This window comes from Pecten maximus, chromosome 8 (assembly GCF_902652985.1).
Source record: "Pecten maximus chromosome 8, xPecMax1.1, whole genome shotgun sequence".
Taxonomy (NCBI): Eukaryota; Metazoa; Mollusca; class Bivalvia; order Pectinida; family Pectinidae; genus Pecten; species Pecten maximus.
Window position 1 is genome coordinate 22253944 of NC_047022.1, and position 20914 is coordinate 22274857.

Sequence of the window (20914 nt, forward strand, 5' to 3'; positions counted from 1 at the left end):
TATTGTTAATTGTTTGCATAATTATGAATTTTATTGGATGTGAAGATTATTATATTGTCTTCTTTAGTGACTGGATATTGTGGCAGTTTATTTAGAATGAGAGAAGATCAAAATAATACAATAATACATGAAAGGTAAATCAAGTGAACAGACAGGGTGTTGGTGTGGAGTCTCTATGTAGCAGTTGGTGGCTACATGTAGTAGCTGGTGGCTAACATTCATTGGAAGATGGCTAACATGTATTAGCTGGTGGCTAACATGTAGTAGCTGGTGGCTAAATTTTAGCAGCTGGTAGCCGAGATATAGTAGATGGTGGCCATTATGTAGTAGTGGCTATGGTGGTTATTATGTAGTAGCTGGTGATTAACATTTATTAGCTGGTGGCTAACATATGATAGATGGTGGCCATTATGTAGTAGTGGCTATGGCGGTTATTATGTAGTAGCTGGTGGCTACACGTAATCAAAATAATTTGTTTAGGTAATGTATAATGTATAACAGGTAACCATTTTTAGGCCTGTATAGAATAGATACCCTAGAGATAAATCTACAGCTGTCAGCAATTCAGTCACTTTGCTGAAACCTTCCATTTATTACATGAAAACTGTTGTATTTGATCTGAAACCTTCCATTTATTTCATGAAAACTGTTGTATTTGATCTGAAACCTTCCATTTATTACATGAAAACTGTTGTATTTGATCTGAAACCTTCCATTTATTACATGAAAACCGTTGTAATTGATCTGAAACCTTCCATTTATTACATAAAACATTTATTACATATTTGTTCTGAAGTCATTTTCTATATGCATTCTTGACATGTCATGATACCATTCAGTTGATTCAATTTTATTTTGATAGAAATATTCTAAATTTCGTCCACATGTGTTTCAATTTACAAAAGTTGTAATCCATCCAGATATTACTTCTTTTTTTTTTTTTTTAAATTGTGACTACTTTTATCATAAATGTACATGTTAGTACCTAACCAAAGAGTTTCTATCAGATACTTTTAATAACTCAAATATCTTTTCCTGTATGTATCAAAAGTTGAATCTGGAGTGTTTCTCTATCAAGTCTATATTTCACAATAATTCTGAATTTTTACATTTACATGTAACAACAAATGCAAGAGACCCTACTGTAGGCGGTAGAAAAAACATCTGGAACAACGAAAATGACATGGGAATATGCAACTTGTTAGAGTATTAAGAAACAACAATATGTATGCATTAGTGGCCCAAGGTTATGCTAATTTAATTAAAATATGACTAAGTAATGGGTATTGGAGTGCATGCACCCTGAAGTATTGTTAAGGAGATATAAATCTGATTGTCAATACCGTTTAAACTTCAAATAACCCAATGCCCACAAATGAGCCTCCTTCTTCATTTTTGCATAATCTTCAATTTGAAAATGAAAGTAAGCTCAAAGTGGTTCACAAGTAAGCGCTACCTGAACTTTTACACTAGTGGAGTGGGCTTATTTGAGGATAAGTATGGTACATTGGAAAATACCATTTCAGATCAAAATAAAACAAAAACAAAATGAGTAATTACAGGTCTGTAGACATACTATTTTATAACAAGACTTTAGTGTATGTATATTTCCTTTTGACAAACTATCTTAAAGCAAAATTTTGAGCTGCTGTCTAGTTTACTTGTCGGAATTTTGAAGTGATAAATAATACTAAAAGGTAAGCCTTTCTCAAAACATTTGGAGAGTTGACAATAACTACAGGTTAGGAAGATTTCATTTGAAGCATTACTGTGCATTTTGTTTTATAGCAATATTAATTTGTTATGCAAATCTAATGATACACAAGCCTGCCATTTTGTATCTGATGTGTAGTTTTGTTATTATTGTCATTTTGTGTCCTTTTAATCCACTATTCAGACTATGCTATATTTTCCAGAAAGGAAAATTAAATGAAATATGTGAAAAATTGAAAAAGGCGATCTCAGATGCTTTTTAAAAATTACATTATAATTGTAGTTCTTTTCATATAAAAAATTCTCTGATGTAAATTTTAATTTAAACATGATCAATTATGCCAGTATGAAAATTTGATAGTACAATCATTTTTGGTTGAAAATGAATTACAAAGACTAGATTGTTTTTGTCTATGTGCATGTACATCAGTCTTTTACGATACAATAGCATTGTATATTAAATAGATAGAATTATACTGTTTTTACATCACTTCTTAGCTTTGCATGTTTATATGACAGAATGCCTTAGTTTTGGAAGTCTGATTTTTGAACTTATCTCCTTTGAATTGTAAAATTGAATTTGTTGTTCCTAAGATATTACCATGCAATAATTAAAATCTTATCCTTTTTTGTGTCGCCTGCAAAAAGCAGGCGATATATTTTTGCAGGCGATATATGCACTATGTCGGCGGCGTCTGCACAGATGTTGCCATGCAATAACTCAATTTCCCTTGAGCTGATCAAAATCAAACTTACAGTGCTTGCTTGGAATTGCTTTTCAGGTCTGAAGGTCAAAGGTCAAGGTCACTGTTACTAAAAATAGAAAATCGGTTCTTTGTGATAAATGAAGTTCCCTCGGGTCAATCTTCCTTACCGAAAGTGCTTGTTTGAGGTTGTATGTTTACTGGCCCAAAGGTTAAGGTTACTGTTGCTATAAATAGAAAATCTGTTTCTGTGGAATAACTTGTAATCACCCAACTTTCGTCCCAGGCAACACATCCACTTTCTTGGAATTCTTGTCTTTTAATTGATGAGTTGCAGTGAATGGCACTGAAATTTTGTGAACATTCAAATAATATTTATGTCTATCTTCAAATTTGTGAATAGGAAAATCCAGTAAGAGCAATAATACTATAATAATGGATCGTTTTCCTCATCATGGAAATTGTTTATATGTTTTGATATATATTCTCAGAGTCTCTTGGCTATTGAGAAGAAATTATTTGAAGATTTTGGCCTATTTGACCCATGAATGTAGGTCAAGTTTGACCCTTGAATGTAGGTCAAGATCATTCATTTGAACAAACTTGGTAGCCCTTCACCCCAGCATGCTACAGACCCAATATTGGTTACTGAGAAGTTGTTTTAAGATTTTAGCCTATTTGACTGATGTGACCTTGAATGTTGTTCAAGGTCATTCATTTGAACAAACTTGGTAGCCCTTCACCCCAGCATGCTACGCGCTTAATATCAAGTCCCTGGCCTCTTAGAAGCTCATTTGCCCTTTGTGCAGGTGAGCTAATAACACATGTAAATCATCCTGCTATAGTGGTCAATTTGTACTTTTAGTCATAGGAAAAACGGAACTATTTCAAAGGAAAAAACGGAACTATTTCAAATGTTAACGAAAATGTAGTCTGCCATCCCTATCTCTGTAAGACATCAATAGGGAACTCCAAGGTATTATTAATCTATCAAGTACAGTCTACAACTAAAATAGCATCATGGATGCATCATTTATCGCTGTATATATTTTTGTATAACTTTGTTTTTTTTCTGATCTTTACAATTTGTAAATCATCTGGAAAATACATGCATTTTATCATTTGCAGTTTTAGTAAGTGGTATTAGTTATTATAAGAGAAAAATCCCATTATGTTGTAGCTTGGGGTGAAATTTCCGAATACTTATGGAAAGACCCATGTTTTTTGTGTCCATGTTGCTTCTGGTAAAATGGGAGTGATTATATCTTGCATACTTATGTAAAATATTGTCAATTTATCATATAAAGTTTGTTGTGTTATATAATAATTGTTGAAGTTGTTTTTTTTATTATAATTCTATATATTAGAATCACTGGTAAATGTTCATAATAAATCTGTTTGTTTGCTGGGTTTATTACTCTGTGAACAGGCATGGTTCATTTTGAGAGTTTCCTTGTAGTAGCTGGTGGCTACCTCACTGAACAACATATGTCAGACTCATTTCTGTTTTTGCTTGGTTTTAACCCCAAGGACAACCGGGTTCATTTTGAGACATAGTTTCTTCTAGTAAGTAGCTGGTGGTTACCTCACTGAACAGCATCTGGGAGGCCCATCATATGCTATCCAATGCAATTTGAGTAAAATGTAATTTTTGTGCAAGGACACAACTATAGCATCACAGATTGGTCTGCAGCTTCTGAGAACTCCTAACTACTGGGATCAAACAGACACCTCAGCCTCGGGTCTTCACCTGAGGTTTCATTATCTTAGCAGAATTTCTTCAGAAATGCAGCAGTAATTGAGATCCAGTGGAGAAAACAACACAAGTAATGCGAGTAGAGCCTATATATGGCAAGAGGTCCAATGGGCCTGAATCACTGATCTGTTCTGCAGCTTGTCGTGTGAAGACTACTTCCACACCAAATTTATAACAAGAGGCCCAGAGGGCCTGTATCGCTCACCTGGTTTCATGAAATATGAAACAAGAATGTTGCTTCAGTATATTTGTCGCTGGTATTGCTAAGTCAATATATATCATAAGCATTTTATATGGGTACATGTACATTGGTTTTATTTTATCCTAAAAACGCCAAAAAGTGCATTAATCCATGAAATGAAATTGATGACTCCATAGGGATGCTACCACACAAATGTGAGTGATATCCATTGCTTAGACTTGTTTAGACTAATTGACCCCTTTTGACCCTGCCCTCTGCCCTTAGGGGGGGGGGGGGGGGGGGGGTCAGCTCCTTCCTTTATACAATCTTGAATCCCTACCCCTATAGGATGCTACCAGTAAAACCATTGCTAAGTTTCAGAGAATAATTTGTTTAAATCAATTTAGCCGAATTGGCCCCTTTTGGCCCCACCCCTCAGCCCCCTGGCGGCCTGGGTCAACCCCAACATTTGTACAATTTTGAATCCCCACCCCATAACCATGCTACCATACAAATGTGAGTAATATCCATTGCTTAGTTTCAGAGAAGAAGTTGTTTAAACAAATTGACCAATTTTAACCCCACCTCTCAGGCCTCTTGGGGTTTAGCCCCACCATTTGTACAATTTTGAATCCCCACCCCATAGGGATACTACCAGGCAAATATGAGCGATATCCATTGCTTAGTTTCAGAGAAGAAGTCGTTTATAACAATAAAGCCCAATTGACCACATTTGGCACAGCCCCTCAGGCCCCTGGGGGAACAGCCCCATCATTTGTACAATTTTGAATCCTCACCCATAGTGATGCTACCAGGCAAATATGAGTGATATCCATTGCTTGGTTTCAGAGAAGAAGTCGTTTATATCAATATAGCTAAATTGACCACATTTGGCCCCGCCCCTCAGGCCCCTGGGGGCCAGCCCCATCATTTGTACAATTTTGAATCCTCACCCAATAGTGATGCTACCAGGCAAATATGAGCGATATCCATTGCTCGGTCTCAGAGAAGAAGTCGTTTATATCAATATAGCAAAATTGACCCCTTTTGGCCCCGCCCCTCAGGCCCCTGAGGGGCCAGCCCCATCATTTGTACAATTTTGAGTCCCCTTCCCATAGGGATGCTTCTGACCAAATTTGATCAAATTCTGATCAGCGGTTATGAAGAAGAAGTCAATTGTTGACGGACGGACGGACGCCACGGTATGGCATAAGCTCACCTTGGTCCTTCGGACCAGGTGAGCTAACAAGTATCACTTCTCTTCAGTTACTATAATAACTTACTGGTACATGTCAAATATTCATATTGATATCCATAAACAAGTCATTTGAGATATTAGCACACTTGATCTTGAAAGTAGGTCAAGGTTGTTCATTTCAATGAACTTGGTAGTTCTTCGTCCCAGCATGCTACTGATATATCATGACCCAGTGGCTCTTCTTTAATTAGAAGTTGTTTAACATGTATGATTGTTAACACATTTGACCCCTGATAATGTTGGTAAACTTGGTAGCCCTTCATTCCAGCATACTACTCATCCGATAGCATGACCCCTCAGCCTCTTGGTTATTGAGAAGTTTTTTTTTACGGAAATAGTTGCAACTGGTCAGATGGCAACAGATACCTCACCACAGCTGGAAGTTCACTTGCCCTTTGGGCAGAAGAGCTGATCATGAAAGACATTGTATGATGAACTGAAATTAGTACATAAGGCAGAGAAACATTTGACACATCCATTTATTGACTGATGAGGGTTCGTATTACAGTCTAAGATTAATATAATCAGTAAACAAAACTGCCAGTATACATACATGCTATGTATTGACAGACCTTAATACAAAAGTGTTCTTTTTACCTATATATTATCACTGTACTCAATATAACTAAGTACGCCATTTACATATCATTTCAAATTATATATGATTTAATTCACGTGTATAACATATTCTCACATAAAATTTCATTTGAATATCCTTAAAGTTAAGTCAACAACAATTAACTACAATTTTACTTGCTGTTGACATGGGGGTAGAATCTACCCTTAACTTTACTGGATTAGGAGATCGGTAATTGACTTGTTGGTATGGTACCATTGATGATAATGAACCAGTTGCTACCATGGTACCAAGAGTAGTGATGAACCTGTCTACCATCAATCACTACTGGTTCCTGGTTCAGATCTGTGAACGAGTTGTTACCATGGTACCAAGGCTATGATGAACCTGTTAACCACTCATCAATAGGTCAGTGAACGAGTTGTTACAATGGTACCAAAGTTATGATGAACCTGTCTACCATCCATCTCTACTGGTTCATGAGATAAGTGAACGAGTTGTTACCATGGTACCAAGATTATGATGAACCTGTCTACCACTACTTGTTCAGGTCAGTGAACGTGTTGTTACCATGGTACCAAAGTTATGATGAACCTGTTTACCACTCATCAATACTTGTTCAGGTCAGTGAACGAGTTGTTACCATGGTACCAAAGTTATGATGAACCTGTTTACCACTCATCAATACTTGTTCAGGTCAGTGAACAAGTTGTTACCATGGTACCAAAGTTATGATGAACTTGTCTACCACTCATCAATACTGGTTCAGGAGATCAATGAACGAGTTATTCTTGTGTCACAACAATGATGTGATTACTGTGAACTTACTACTGAAACACATGGGTATATGTATAGGACAGAGCACATGGCTAGATTAGTTCAAGTAGGCAGTATCAATACAAATTTAATCTCATAGTCACACAAATCATTTTCTTAAAATTCAATCTAATTATGATTGTGAAACTAAACTAGTAAAGAACACTGCAAAAATTCAATCAAAACTGATGATTTGTACATACCCGGTATATGGTATTGACCAGATAATATCTTTATTTAATTATTAGTACACAATCATATTAAGAGCCTGATGACTTTGTTCTCCAAATGAATTGATGAATGTTCTAGCATATTATAGACATGTGTTAAAATATATGGAATAATTCAATAATTTCTTAGCAATTTAACTCCTGGACCAACAAACCCCTAAACCCGAATGAGTTAAAAAAAATGCCCAGTATTTCTTTTTAATGTAAAAAAAGGCCAATGAAATATTGATATGAAGTTATGGTTCTAATATAATTATGATACAATGATTTATCTGCAGATGGTCATAATAATTTTCACTTGGTAAAATATACGGCATAACTTAATAATTTCTTAGACATTCAACTCCTTAACAAACCCCTAACCTGAACTAGAAATCCCAGAGGGATCGTGGCGCCCACCATTGAATAACCTTTATAGGTTCCATGTCAGATTGATCTTCTCTCTATTTTTCCCTTCCCCTTACTAATCTGTGTAAATTCAGAAACATCCATCCAGTACTTTTCAAACATGGGGAACTTATATATGAAATTTGAGATTTAGGGAATAATGGCTGTCTGTCGGCCATGTTGTTTTTAGATTGGTCCCAAAATGCAATACGAGGGACCAAGGGGAACCTACATATGAAATTTTAGCAAGATCCCTTCAGTACCTTCTGTAAAATAGTGATAACAAACTTCAATTGTCAAAATCAAAGATGGCTGCCTGTCGGCCATGTTGTTTTCAGATTGGTCCCAAAATGCAATATGCATAAAAAGGGACCAAGGGGAACCTACATATGCAATTTCAGAAAGATCCTTTCAGTACTTTCTGAGAAATAGCGATAACATACTTCAATTGTCAAAATCCAAGATGGCTGCCTGTCGGCAATGTTGTACGGACGGACGGACCACGGACGCAAGGCGATTTGAATAGTCCACCATCTGATGATGGTGAGCTAATAAAAGAGGGAAAAAATGCCCAGTAAATTTGTATTTGATGTACAAATGGCCAATGGAATATCAATATGAAGTAATGGTTCTAATATTATGAAATAATGATTTACCTGCAGTTGGTCATAATAAATTTGGACTCGATACTGGCCTACAGCACTGTCATGATGGTTTTCATACATGTTGACTATAGAATTGGAAGTTAAAAGTTTATGGGTATGGGAGCACTCTCAAAGTTAAGTCATTTATATATACATGTATGGGATAATCATAGATCATATTATGTACTAGCCATAGTACTATCAGAAATAGGAAGAGTTAATTGAGAATGACAACTCAAACAGGCATTGAATTCATGACAATCGCTAAGCACTGTGTTTATGTTAAGACATTTCTCTACATTTTTGAAGGAGGGTGTTAATTGTGGAAAAAATAGACAAATTAATGTTTAAATCAGAAAATATGAAAATTACCAGGTACCTTTACGATATGGCTCTGTTACAAGCCATCTGATCTACATACACATCTTTTTCTATCAACTAAGTCCTCTTGGCGCTAACGTACCATTATCATCCTCAGAAATATTGCCCAAAATCTCATGATTGAAATAGTATTATTATCTTTCTACAAAATTGAGATAATAACTTCTGCTAAAAGTGATTTTTTCCACTATATTAATGTGAAAAAAAGATGTAAATACAAAAAACGTCCCTCTCAATTCATAATTTTAGTGTGCCATAGTTTGGAATAGAAAAATGCTAATAAAAATTATCAGAAAAATCAACTTTGGCATTCTTCATTCACACCATTTTCTGGAGGTTTTTTATCACATTTTCTTCACTTGCTCCATAACGATTTACAAAAAACCTCTCTCCCAACAACAACATAAATGCCGAGGCTCTCTCTACCCAGACTATATTGCTTGCCTCTTTATCATAAATACAACATAATTACTACGACAAAGCCACATGAAATGTGTATTAAAATGAACACTGAACCCACTTTAAAGAATATTTTGTACACTAAGTACAGTATTTCATATCCTGACTTTATTATCAATTCAGATATGCATGTTAATTCTTGAAAGTCAAAATGGGTTCAATGCCATACTTCTACTCAATAACAACATATTCTAATCACAAAAATAACCACTTGTTAAAAGTCACAATTGTACCAGCCATACTGGCTTTGTAACATGATAAATAAGTTTATGTACAGGCGAGAACTATCTGTTCTAAACATCGAAATACATGTACAGTATTTATTCTGCAATAAGCCCTGGGGACCAACACAACTTCTGAGTCAAATTCAGTGGGTGTGCTTAAAACTACATATCGGTGGACTTATTACCAAGCATGGGTTTATTCCTGGATAAATACGGTAAATAAGTAATAAAGGAGTGGCAATGTCACAGAAAGTCATCATATTAACTAAACTACGGTGATTAGGTGAAGAAAGAGATAACAGGGACGAAAGCAGAAAGAAACTCGGAAAAATATTGAAATTTACATAAATTTGTTCTGTATAATAATAAAACTTAACTAACTTTCAACATCTTAAGAAGATGGAAACTTATGGTATGTTTCATTAATATAAACAGAGCTTCTACCAGAAAATGAAAGGGGAAGGGGAAAATATTGTACTCTTCAATGGAGTTCAATTGCACTCTTGTATATGCTGATGGATACAAATCTAATATACAATGTATTTATATATTTTAGATAAACCTATTTATACTGATGTATCTAGAATAATGGAGTAAATCTCACTGAAGCTTATGGAATATAATATCTCAATTAAAGGAAGCAGCTCCAATCAAATCCATAATAGACATATGGGTATATCTTCCATATGTTTAAGTGAGAATCTATCCTAACTATAAATACTTCAATTTTGTTTCAAAATCTATATCTACTTAATATCACTTTTAAACTGTTTAGCACTTTCTTAACAATCCTTATGGGATCTAGGAATTCTAATTTAATGTTCTTTTTAAGAACTATATTATAATACTCTTTCCTGTTGTATATTGTATAATGCAGCATATCCGAAAGCAATACAACCAAATTCTTAATTATCTGTATTCTTTGCATAAAATCGTTGAGCCCTTACACGGAGATTCATTCAATGGTCCGATTTATTTGTTTACATGTTTTTGCTATAGGGTAGCTGTCTTGATGGTTCTGATGACGGCTACCCTATAGCAAAAATCTGTAAACAATGCTCTCCAATAAATCGGACTATTGAAAAAAATCCCTGTGTTGGGCTCACCGTTTTTACGCAAAGAATACAAATAATATATTACCTGGATTTTTGGTGAGACCTCTTGTACACACCTGTATCCACGGCAGATTCGTCTGGATTGCTACAATTCTCTACCTTATGGGACGTTGTGTATTGATGTGTATCTGTATTCATGCTTTGTCATAGACGATTACATTGATTAATTAGTCTCAGTTTTTGTAGCATTTTACTAATGAGAGTCCAGATTTTCTCAGGGAATACCAGGTAATACATGTATTAGAAAGCATACAAAGTCTTGAAGTTGTTGCTTTGAGACTTTCTAAATTTACTTAATGACTGAAACTAGTCAAAAAGCCCTTTTCTCTGTATTTTCATTTCCCTAATATCAAGCTCAACTTAAACAAAATTGTTTGGAGACTTTTTGTAATTCCTCTGGGTGATGTTAAGACTGTATTATAATGAGGTCACAATTGACTGAGATGTTCATTAAAACTCTGAAAAATCAAGAAAGCAAGTTATGATTCAGTCTTTAGGTCACATTGTTGACAATAACTTGGAAGTAAGGCTTCACTAATAAAAAAAAATCTGTCTTCTTATCAGTATATATTACTATAAGCATGATCTCATAAATCTCACAATAAATTACAAACTTAAAAAAAGATGTCAATACATATATGGCCAATATACAATAAAATACAGAAGCACAAACAATCTAACTAAAATGTATGATATGAAATGCATTTTCATCCGGCAAGACAATTTCACTTTTACACAATAATTTGAATATATATTGCAATAAGTTAAAAGAACAAGCTCATGTGCAGCATGAAAGCAGGTCTTTTTCCTAGAACAGATCAAACAAAAGCCAAAACAACATCATATAATTAAACAACACAAGAAAATACAGAAGACAAGTATTACGGTACCGTACATCACATACCAAAATCAAACTGAAAGACTACGGTATGCATTACATACACACTAATAACTCGGGATGGGTTTTAGTAAATTTACTAGTCTGCACCCTGTCATACCCTGACTAGCTTGGGCAGCCTCCTCTTGAAAGCATATAACTCATGTTCAACATTTTATAGCCTAGTCTAATGTTGTTCTGCGGGGGTCGGAGGGTCAAAAATATAGTGTGCAGGTTTTTTTATGAACACATTCCTTTACCACGTAACACAACCTGAAAAACATTACACACTACTGATACGACAAATACCAAATGGACAGGGCACACAAATCTCTCCATGGTGTATACCGTACGTAGAAATCTTAATATCATTGTCAAAAACAATCATATTTCTTGACATTCAAAATATAACCCATAATTAAACCTGATACAAGTTCTTTCACATTGCAAGAAAAACTAAGAAACACAATACCATTCTAGAGATTCATAATTCTTCCTTCACATAAAATTTGTATTTGTCAACACATACAAAGATTGTGCAGACTATTTGTATGATAAAAGATGAAATTCTGAGGTAAAAACATATTCTATACCTGGAATTTCAACTGGAATAGCTAATAATAGAGAAAAAATAATAAAACATTTGAAGATGAATAAAATAACAAAAATAAGAATATTATACACAGATTATTTACATATGGTAAAAGCCACGCTACACATTATCTGATATCACATGCTGGTTACCTCCTTTTCCAATATGTAGTGTTACATGTGTTTATCACAAAATGTTCCATCAATTTAAAATACTGTTGATGGATATGAATCGAGATGGATATGAATCGAGACAGAGATAAAATGATGATAGCTTGTTCCATCATTATGAGCTACATCTACAACAATTTATTATCTAATAAATAATAGAACAATATTATTTACAGATATTTACACTTACAATTCTGTTTTATTGTGAGAAATAATCTAATGCTATCAGGGCTCCAAATCAATAATACGGGCTACATATCCAAAATGCTAGCTTTCATGTCTTGTGTGGTAGTAAACTATATCAAACACCTTGGCACTTCTCATACAGTAAACATTGCAATGAAAATACAGAAGAAATGTTTGTACTGCTCTTGCAAAATCATTACGGTGATTAAAATAGCTGAAATGTCCAACTTCACACAATATACACTGAAAATGAGGAAGTTTTGAAATTTCTTCCATGAAAAGGTAACCCAATAATTAAACCAGTAAATAATAAATAATGATTTTTTTAAATATTCATCTCAGTTTAAATTCAGTCAATGTAAGTCTTTGGTAATTTTTTGAAGTTTCAGTTGTAGATGGATGAGAGTATTTCTAGATGTCATTTTGTTTAAGATGACTCTGTCCACACTAAAATCCAAGTTTGTTTTGCATTTTTAGCACTTTTTGTAAAAAAAAAAAAAAAAAAAAAGAAATATGTATATATATATATATTTGTGGTTACAAGTTTGCATCCACTTCTTCCCTGAGATTTGTAAAGCAGGAAGAATGTAGATATTAAGAGCCATATCTTGTTCCAAGTATGAGTGCATAGACGTCGTCCTTTCTCTAAACCAAATATTTATTCTGTATCAGATTTTCCCAGTTATCACTGTGCATTCCTCTGTCCATGTTATCTGATAATTTTCCATGAACTAGATCTTGTGATATTTATGGGAATTCTGGAACTTCATTCCACAACCATCTTCATCAGTTCTATATCTGACAAACCAGATATATCTTAATAATTCAAATAAATATAAATAAAACTGAAAACAAACTGAACACAGAACTCTACACAAACTTTCACTGAACCTATCCATGTCAGTCAACTATGGACAACACAGGGACAGTTGGGATACTTTTAGACACCATTCATCAGCTGACAGCCTCGAAGGGTGGGATGTAAGCTTGGGGCGCTGTGTGCACATTAGCTAGTCTCCTTTCAACTGCCTCTTTGTCTGAAAAAGATTAAATTGTAATTTATAGCTTTAACACAAGACAGTTTTTATTTCTAATCTTAATCACAATATTCTCTATTCTAAGACTTTTATATAAAGCACATTGTGATGAAGAATAGTCATGTAACTTGATGACAAATACAGATTTTGAAACCTCGTAGATGAACCAAATTAACCTGGCAGGATGTTCACTTTGTTCTTTGAGATTTTTCTTCTCTTGAAATACATATTTTTTACAAGAAATGTAAACTAGTATTTAAACACTTGTGTTTGATAGGATTTATACTCGCATATAAAACAAAACTAGGCAAAATGTAATTTTAACATATACTACTACAATAGATATTACCAATTTGACTAGATGCTTCCCTTGCTATAAGGAATCACATGAGAAAATGTTGATCCTTGTTAGTACAAACTGTGATTTAGAATTGTTCATATCAAATGTAGGAAAACCTGCTACAATGATGCATACTTACATTTGTTAAGGAGCTGTTTGTCGCGCGTGTTGTGAGCTTGCTGTGACAGACTGTGAAGGAGTAGGTGTGCCGTCTGGTACCGCCTAAAGCACTGTAACAGAAATATCAGTTTTAATATTCAAAGTCAAAAAAATATGTTTTGTCAACTTATTATAAAGTAACCTTCTTAAAGGTACTTTTAATTCTATCTATACTGAATGATACACAAATCAAAGGCTTTGTCACGTGACTTTTACATAACCAGTATAAAATATTTCAGTATTACTCCTTGAAATACAAGGATGGCCGCCTATGTCTGCACATACCTCATGTGGATTTCCAAACAGCTCATCTAATGCAGCATTCTGACACTGTAGTAAATAAATGAGAGTTAAATCAAATTAAACATAGAAATCTTTGAGACATCGATTCATATCAACAACTGTTAATTAGGTCTTGTTTGTTGAGTTATTTTGTGTCCTATATATATATATGACATTTGTATCTGGAAACAAGCATAAATCAATACATGTTCCCAACCGGCCCCTGATTAGTAACGGTGACCTTGACCTTGGCCCAAAACCCCCGAAACTTGAACTTATACGAGATATTATGGTCCTTTATCATTGTGTGAAGTTTGATCAAAATCCCTGAAGGAATGAAGTCACTTCTGTCAAACTTTGGCGTTACGTATATACATACAAGACGGACTGAGGGAAAACTTGTAGTCTCCATGGTTTTCACCGGTAGGGAACCTCTAAGGAAACTGAAATAGAATTGATATCACAGAGACATTGATGTATATCTCACCATTTCAATAGCATAGTTGTAGATAAGTTTATCAGCAGTGGCCACAGCTAGCTGAGGCGTTAAGGTATTCTGGATCCCTGTACCTAGTCTGTGCTGGATCTGTTTACACATGTTCACACACCGATGGTAGGATTCATTCATCTGTCGCAACACTGTCAATTTAATTGCATAAAACTTCAAATTATAAGTATGAAAGAAAAAATGAAGATAAATTTAATCTTCGACCTATTGATAGATGCTATAAATTTTTAGTGTATTATCAAATATGTTACACATTACTGCATTGATGAGTTACAACATCAATAGTCCAAGAATTATACAAGTCCAAGAATCATATATTAATAAAACCATGTAACTAAACTTTGACTATGTTATCATAATTAATGTCAATTTACTCTGCATGAAAATTAATTTTTAACTTTTTAAAACTACTGCTGAAATATGTACATTTACGTTATTTTTTCCTCTAAGCTGCTTTGTAGCCTCTATTATCATTGAAATTAATATTTTCCTTAATACATCCAACTTCGAGTGACCCAGTTGTATTACCATTTCTGAGCGACGTGGAAATCTGTAGTCTCTCCTCCTTGATTTCTTTACGTGCTAACTGGAGGGATGACGAGAGGAGATGTAACGACCGTACGTACAGCACCAACTGTTCCAGTCGTCTGAAGGAAGAGACAATCAGTCTAACACATCTAATTTAGCAAGCATAACAGTCAGTATAGGTATTATACTTTTATTTAAAATATTGCAATAAAGTATTGTATTGTTAGAAAGTGCATCCAAATTACAATGAAATATTGTGAAGTATGTAGTTACCTTTGTGTTTCTGTAAACTTGGGTAATTGTTCTGAAGGCAGTGCTTCTCCCTACAGAAATAGTAAAGTCTTATGTTTATTGAATGTTTAAACAGAAAAAAACCTACTCCATTTGAATTGGTGAAAGTGTCGGATTCTTGAAATACCAGAAAATACCAGGAGGTTTCTCTTTTGCCATAATTGAACATAGACATATAAATATAATTGAACATAGACATATAATTATGTAGGAGATATTTCCATTATATCTAATTCAATATTAATATTGAAAACTTTCACCAAACTGTATTTGGTTCACGGTAATCTGATTATATTTCAAATCTTCAACAAAATATCACATTTTTCTAAAACCGACACATAAAAAAGTAAAGTTCAATTTTAGCATTTTGGCATTGGTTCTACCTGCTTGAGATTGACAGATTCTGTGAAGCCCTGGAGAGGAGCACCCCTAGTCTGTGCCAGCTCTATGATACAGTCTACCAGGTCCAGGACGAAGCTAAGCTTAGCCATTGTCTCGTTGTGATTGTCCTGCATAATGATAATTATCAAAAAATTTTAATTCCTGTAGCTATCCTAGAAAATGTTTTAGCAGGTAAATCAAAACAGAGTTATCATAATTTACACAAAGAATTATTTACTTTCAAGTTGGTAAAATTGTTTGAATCCATGCTGAATTTACACACCTGTTATTAATAATCATGATAATTCAAATCCTTCAGATGATTCAAGAAGATTAAAGAGGTTTCAAGACTAAAGTCCCAATTATTTCAAATAACCAAAGCTGATAAAAGCAAAGGAATTCCATTGACATTGTTACCTGTGTATTACAGTAATAACTATACTCACATCCATGCGAGTCTAATTCCATTGACTTTGTTACCTGTGTATTACAGTAATAACTATACTCACATCCATAAGTCTAATTCCATTGACTTTGTTACCTGTGTATTACAGTAATAACTATACTCACATCCATAACAGTCTAATTCCATTGACTTTGTTACCTGTGTATTACAGTAATAACTATACTCACATCCATAAGTCTAATTCCATTGACTTTGTTACCTGTGTATTACAGTAATAACTATACTCACATCCATAAGTCTAATTCCATTGACTTTGTTACCTGTGTATTACAGTAATAACTATACTCACATCCATAAGTCTAATTCCATTGACTTTGTTACCTGTGTATTACAGTAATAACTATACTCACATCCATAAGTCTAATTCCATTGACTTTGTTACCTGTGTATTACAGTAATAACTATACTCACATCCATAAGTCTAATTCCATTGACTTTGTTACCTGTGTATTACAGTAATAACTATACTCACATCCATAAGTCTAATTCCATTGACTTTGTTACCTGTGTATTACAGTAATAACTATACTCACATCCATAAGTCTAATTCCATTGACTTTGTTACCTGTGTATTACAGTAATAACTATACTCACATCCATAAGTCTAATTCCATTGACTTTGTTACCTGTGTATTACAGTAATAACTATACTCACATCCATAACAGTCTAATTCCATTGACTTTGTTACCTGTGTATTACAGTAATAACTATACTCACATCCATAAGTCTAATTCCATTGACTTTGTTACCTGTGTATTACAGTAATAACTATACTCACATCCATAAGTCTAATTCCATTGACTTTGTTACCTGTGTATTACAGTAATAACTATACTCACATCCATAAGTCTAATTCCATTGACTTTGTTACCTGTGTATTACAGTAATAACTATACTCACATCCATAAGTCTAATTCCATTGACTTTGTTACCTGTGTATTACAGTAATAACTATACTCACATCCATAAGTCTAATTCCATTGACTTTGTTACCTGTGTATTACAGTAATAACTATACTCACATCCATAAGTCTAATTCCATTGACTTTGTTACCTGTGTATTACAGTAATAACTATACTCACATCCATAAGTCTAATTCCATTGACTTTGTTACCTGTGTATTACAGTAATAACTATACTCACATCCATAAGTCTAATTCCATTGACTTTGTTACCTGTGTATTACAGTAATAACTATACTCACATCCATAAGAGTGTAATTCCATTGACTTTGTTACCTGTGTATTACAGTAATAACTATACTCACATCCATAAGAGTGTAATTCCATTGACTTTGTTACCTGTGTATTACAGTAATAACTATACTCACATCCATAAGAGTATAATTCCATTGACTTTGTTACCTGTGTATTACAGTAATAACTATACTCACATCCATAAGAGTCTAATTCCATTGACTTTGTTACCTGTGTATTACAGTAATAACTATACTCACATCCATAAGTCTAATTCCATTTACTTTGTTACCTGTGTATTACAGTAATAACTATACTCACATCCATAAGTCTAATTCCATTGACATTGTTACCTGTGTATTACAGTAATAACTATACTCACATCCATAAGTCTAATTCCATTGACTTTGTTACCTGTGTATTACAGTAATAACTATACTCACATCCATAAGTCTAATTCCATTGACTTTGTTACCTGTGTATTACAGTAATAACTATACTCACATCCATAAGTCTAATTCCATTGACTTTGTTACCTGTGTATTACAGTAATAACTATACTCACATCCATAAGTCTAATTCCATTGACATTGTTACCTGTGTATTACAGTAATAACTATACTCACATCCATAAGTCTAATTCCATTGACTTTGTTACCTGTGTATTACAGTAATAACTATACTCACATCCATAAGTCTAATTCCATTGACTTTGTTACCTGTGTATTACAGTAATAACTATACTCACATCCATAAGTCTAATTCCATTGACTTTGTTACCTGTGTATTACAGTAATAACTATACTCACATCCATAACAGTCTAATTCCATTGACTTTGTTACCTGTGTATTACAGTAATAACTATACTCACATCCATAAGTCTAATTCCATTGATATTGTTACTTGTGTATTACAGTAATAACTATACTCACATCCATAACAGTCTAATTCCATTGACTTTGTTACCTGTGTATTACAGTAATAACTATACTCACATCCATAAGTCTAATTCCATTTACTTTGTTACCTGTGTATTACAGTAATAACTATACTCACATCCATAAGTCTAATTCCATTGACTTTGTTACCTGTGTATTACAGTAATAACTATACTCACATCCATACGAGTCTAATTCCATTGACTTTGTTACCTGTGTATTACAGTAATAACTATACTCACATCCATAAGTCTAATTCCATTGATATTGTTACTTGTGTATTACAGTAATAACTATACTCACATCCATAACAGTCTAATTCCATTGACTTTGTTACCTGTGTATTACAGTAATAACTATACTCACATCCATAAGTCTAATTCCATTTACTTTGTTACCTGTGTATTACAGTAATAACTATACTCACATCCATAAGTCTAATTCCATTGACTTTGTTACCTGTGTATTACAGTAATAACTATACTCACATCCATACGAGTCTAATTCCATTGACTTTGTTACCTGTGTATTACAGTAATAACTATACTCACATCCATAAGTCTAATTCCATTGATATTGTTACTTGTGTATTACAGTAATAACTATACTCACATCCATAACAGTCTAATTCCATTGACTTTGTTACCTGTGTATTACAGTAATAACTATACTCACATCCATAAGTCTAATTCCATTGACTTTGTTACCTGTGTATTACAGTAATAACTATACTCACATCCATAAGTCTAATTCCATTGACTTTGTTACCTGTGTATTACAGTAATAACTATACTCACATCCATAACAGTCTAATTCCATTGACTTTGTTACCTGTGTATTACAGTAATAACTATACTCACATCCATAAGTCTAATTCCATTGACATGGTTACCTGTGTATTACAGTAATAACTATACTCACATCCATAAGTCTAATTCCATTGACATTGTTACCTGTGTATTACAGTAATAACTATACTCACATCCATACGAGTCTAATTCCATTGATATTGTTACCTGTGTATTACAGTAATAACTATTCTAATTCCATTGACTTTGTTACCTGTGTATTACAGTAATAACTATACTCACATCCATACGAGTCTAATTCCATTGATATTGTTACCTGTGTATTACAGTAATAACTATACTCACATCCATAAGTCTAATTCCATTGACTTTGTTACCTGTGTATTACAGTAATAACTATACTCACATCCATAAGTCTAATTCCATTGACTTTGTTACCTGTGTATTACAGTAATAACTATACTCACATCCATAACAGTCTAATTCCATTGACTTTGTTACCTGTGTATTACAGTAATAACTATACTCACATCCATAAGTCTAATTCCATTGACATGGTTACCTGTGTATTACAGTAATAACTATACTCACATCCATAAGTCTAATTCCATTGACATTGTTACCTGTGTATTACAGTAATAACTATACTCACATCCATAAGTCTAATTCCCTTGACTTTGTTACCTGTGTATTACAGTAATAACAATACTCACATCCATAAGTCTAATTCCCTTGACTTTGTTACCTGTGTATTACAGTAATAACTATACTCACATCCATAAGTCTAATTCCATTGACTTTGTTACCTGTGTATTACAGTAATAACTATACTCACATCCATAAGTCTAATTCCATTGACATGGTTACCTGTGTATTACAGTAATAACTATACTCACATCCATACGAGTCTAATTCCATTGACTTTGTTACCTGTGTATTACAGTAATAACTATACTCACATCCATAAGTCTAATTCCATTGACATTGTTACCTGTGTATTACTGTAATAACTATACTCACATCCATAAGAGTCTCCTCTGCCAGCCCTGGAGCAACAAATGTCACAGGCCCCTCCATGTTCGAAGGAGATTGTGCAAATATGGCCGAGGGAGGAGGTGAAGGTTCTGTGCTGCGTCTTACGTATGTTGTCGACTTGTCTGTGTCTGAGGGGAGGGATTTGTCACTACCAGGGGACCCAAGGGAGCCAACTTTCTCCTTACTGCCCCGCCAGCCTGCACTACTGAAGGGCACAACTGAACCCTGATTGTTGAAGGCTAAAAACAGAAAATCAGTGGTATCTTTGATTAGCAATGTAAAGCTGATTGAAATGTAGCTATAACTCTCCTATGTAGTCTAATGATGATTCTGTCAGTCTGATGATGATACTGTTAGTCTGATGATGATTCTGTTAGTCTGATGATGATTCTGTTAGTGTGACGATGATTCTGTTAGTCTGACGATGATTCTGTCAGTCTGACGATGATTCTGTTAGTCTGATGATGATTCTGTTAGTCTGATGACGATTCTGTTAGTCTGATGATGAATCTGTTAGTCTGATGATGATACTGTTAGTCTGATGATGATTCTGTCAGTCTGATGATGATTCTGTTAGTCTGATGATGATGATGTTAGTCTGATGATGATTCTGTCAGTCTGACTATGATACTGTTAGTCTGATGATGATTCTGTCAGTCTGATGATACTGT

General features: G+C 33.9%; 1 protein-coding gene and 1 long non-coding RNA gene across 3 annotated transcripts in view; both read right to left on the minus strand.

The window, feature by feature from the left end:
- Window positions 1-6073: 6073 nt before the first annotated feature.
- Window positions 6074-7909, minus strand: LOC117332788. The gene is made up of 2 exons (XR_004533787.1): window positions 6857-7909; window positions 6074-6717 (listed from the first exon to the last, which is right to left on the minus strand). It is a non-coding gene; the product is annotated as an uncharacterized LOC117332788 (long non-coding RNA).
- Window positions 7910-8066: 157 nt separating this feature from the next.
- The window catches only part of LOC117332789 (serine/threonine-protein kinase unc-51-like), a 43827-nt gene continuing 30979 nt past the window's right edge, over window positions 8067-20914 (minus strand). For both annotated transcript variants that reach the window (XM_033891821.1, XM_033891820.1), the window contains exons 20-27: window positions 20229-20482; window positions 15799-15924; window positions 15398-15447; window positions 15125-15243; window positions 14576-14727; window positions 14092-14136; window positions 13787-13877; window positions 8067-13307 (exon numbers count right to left, since the gene is read on the minus strand). In XM_033891821.1, the coding sequence (XP_033747712.1) occupies window positions 13225-13307; window positions 13787-13877; window positions 14092-14136; window positions 14576-14727; window positions 15125-15243; window positions 15398-15447; window positions 15799-15924; window positions 20229-20482 (920 nt within the window). In that variant the 3' untranslated portion in view covers window positions 8067-13224. The remainder of the gene's footprint in view (window positions 13308-13786; window positions 13878-14091; window positions 14137-14575; window positions 14728-15124; window positions 15244-15397; window positions 15448-15798; window positions 15925-20228; window positions 20483-20914) is intronic.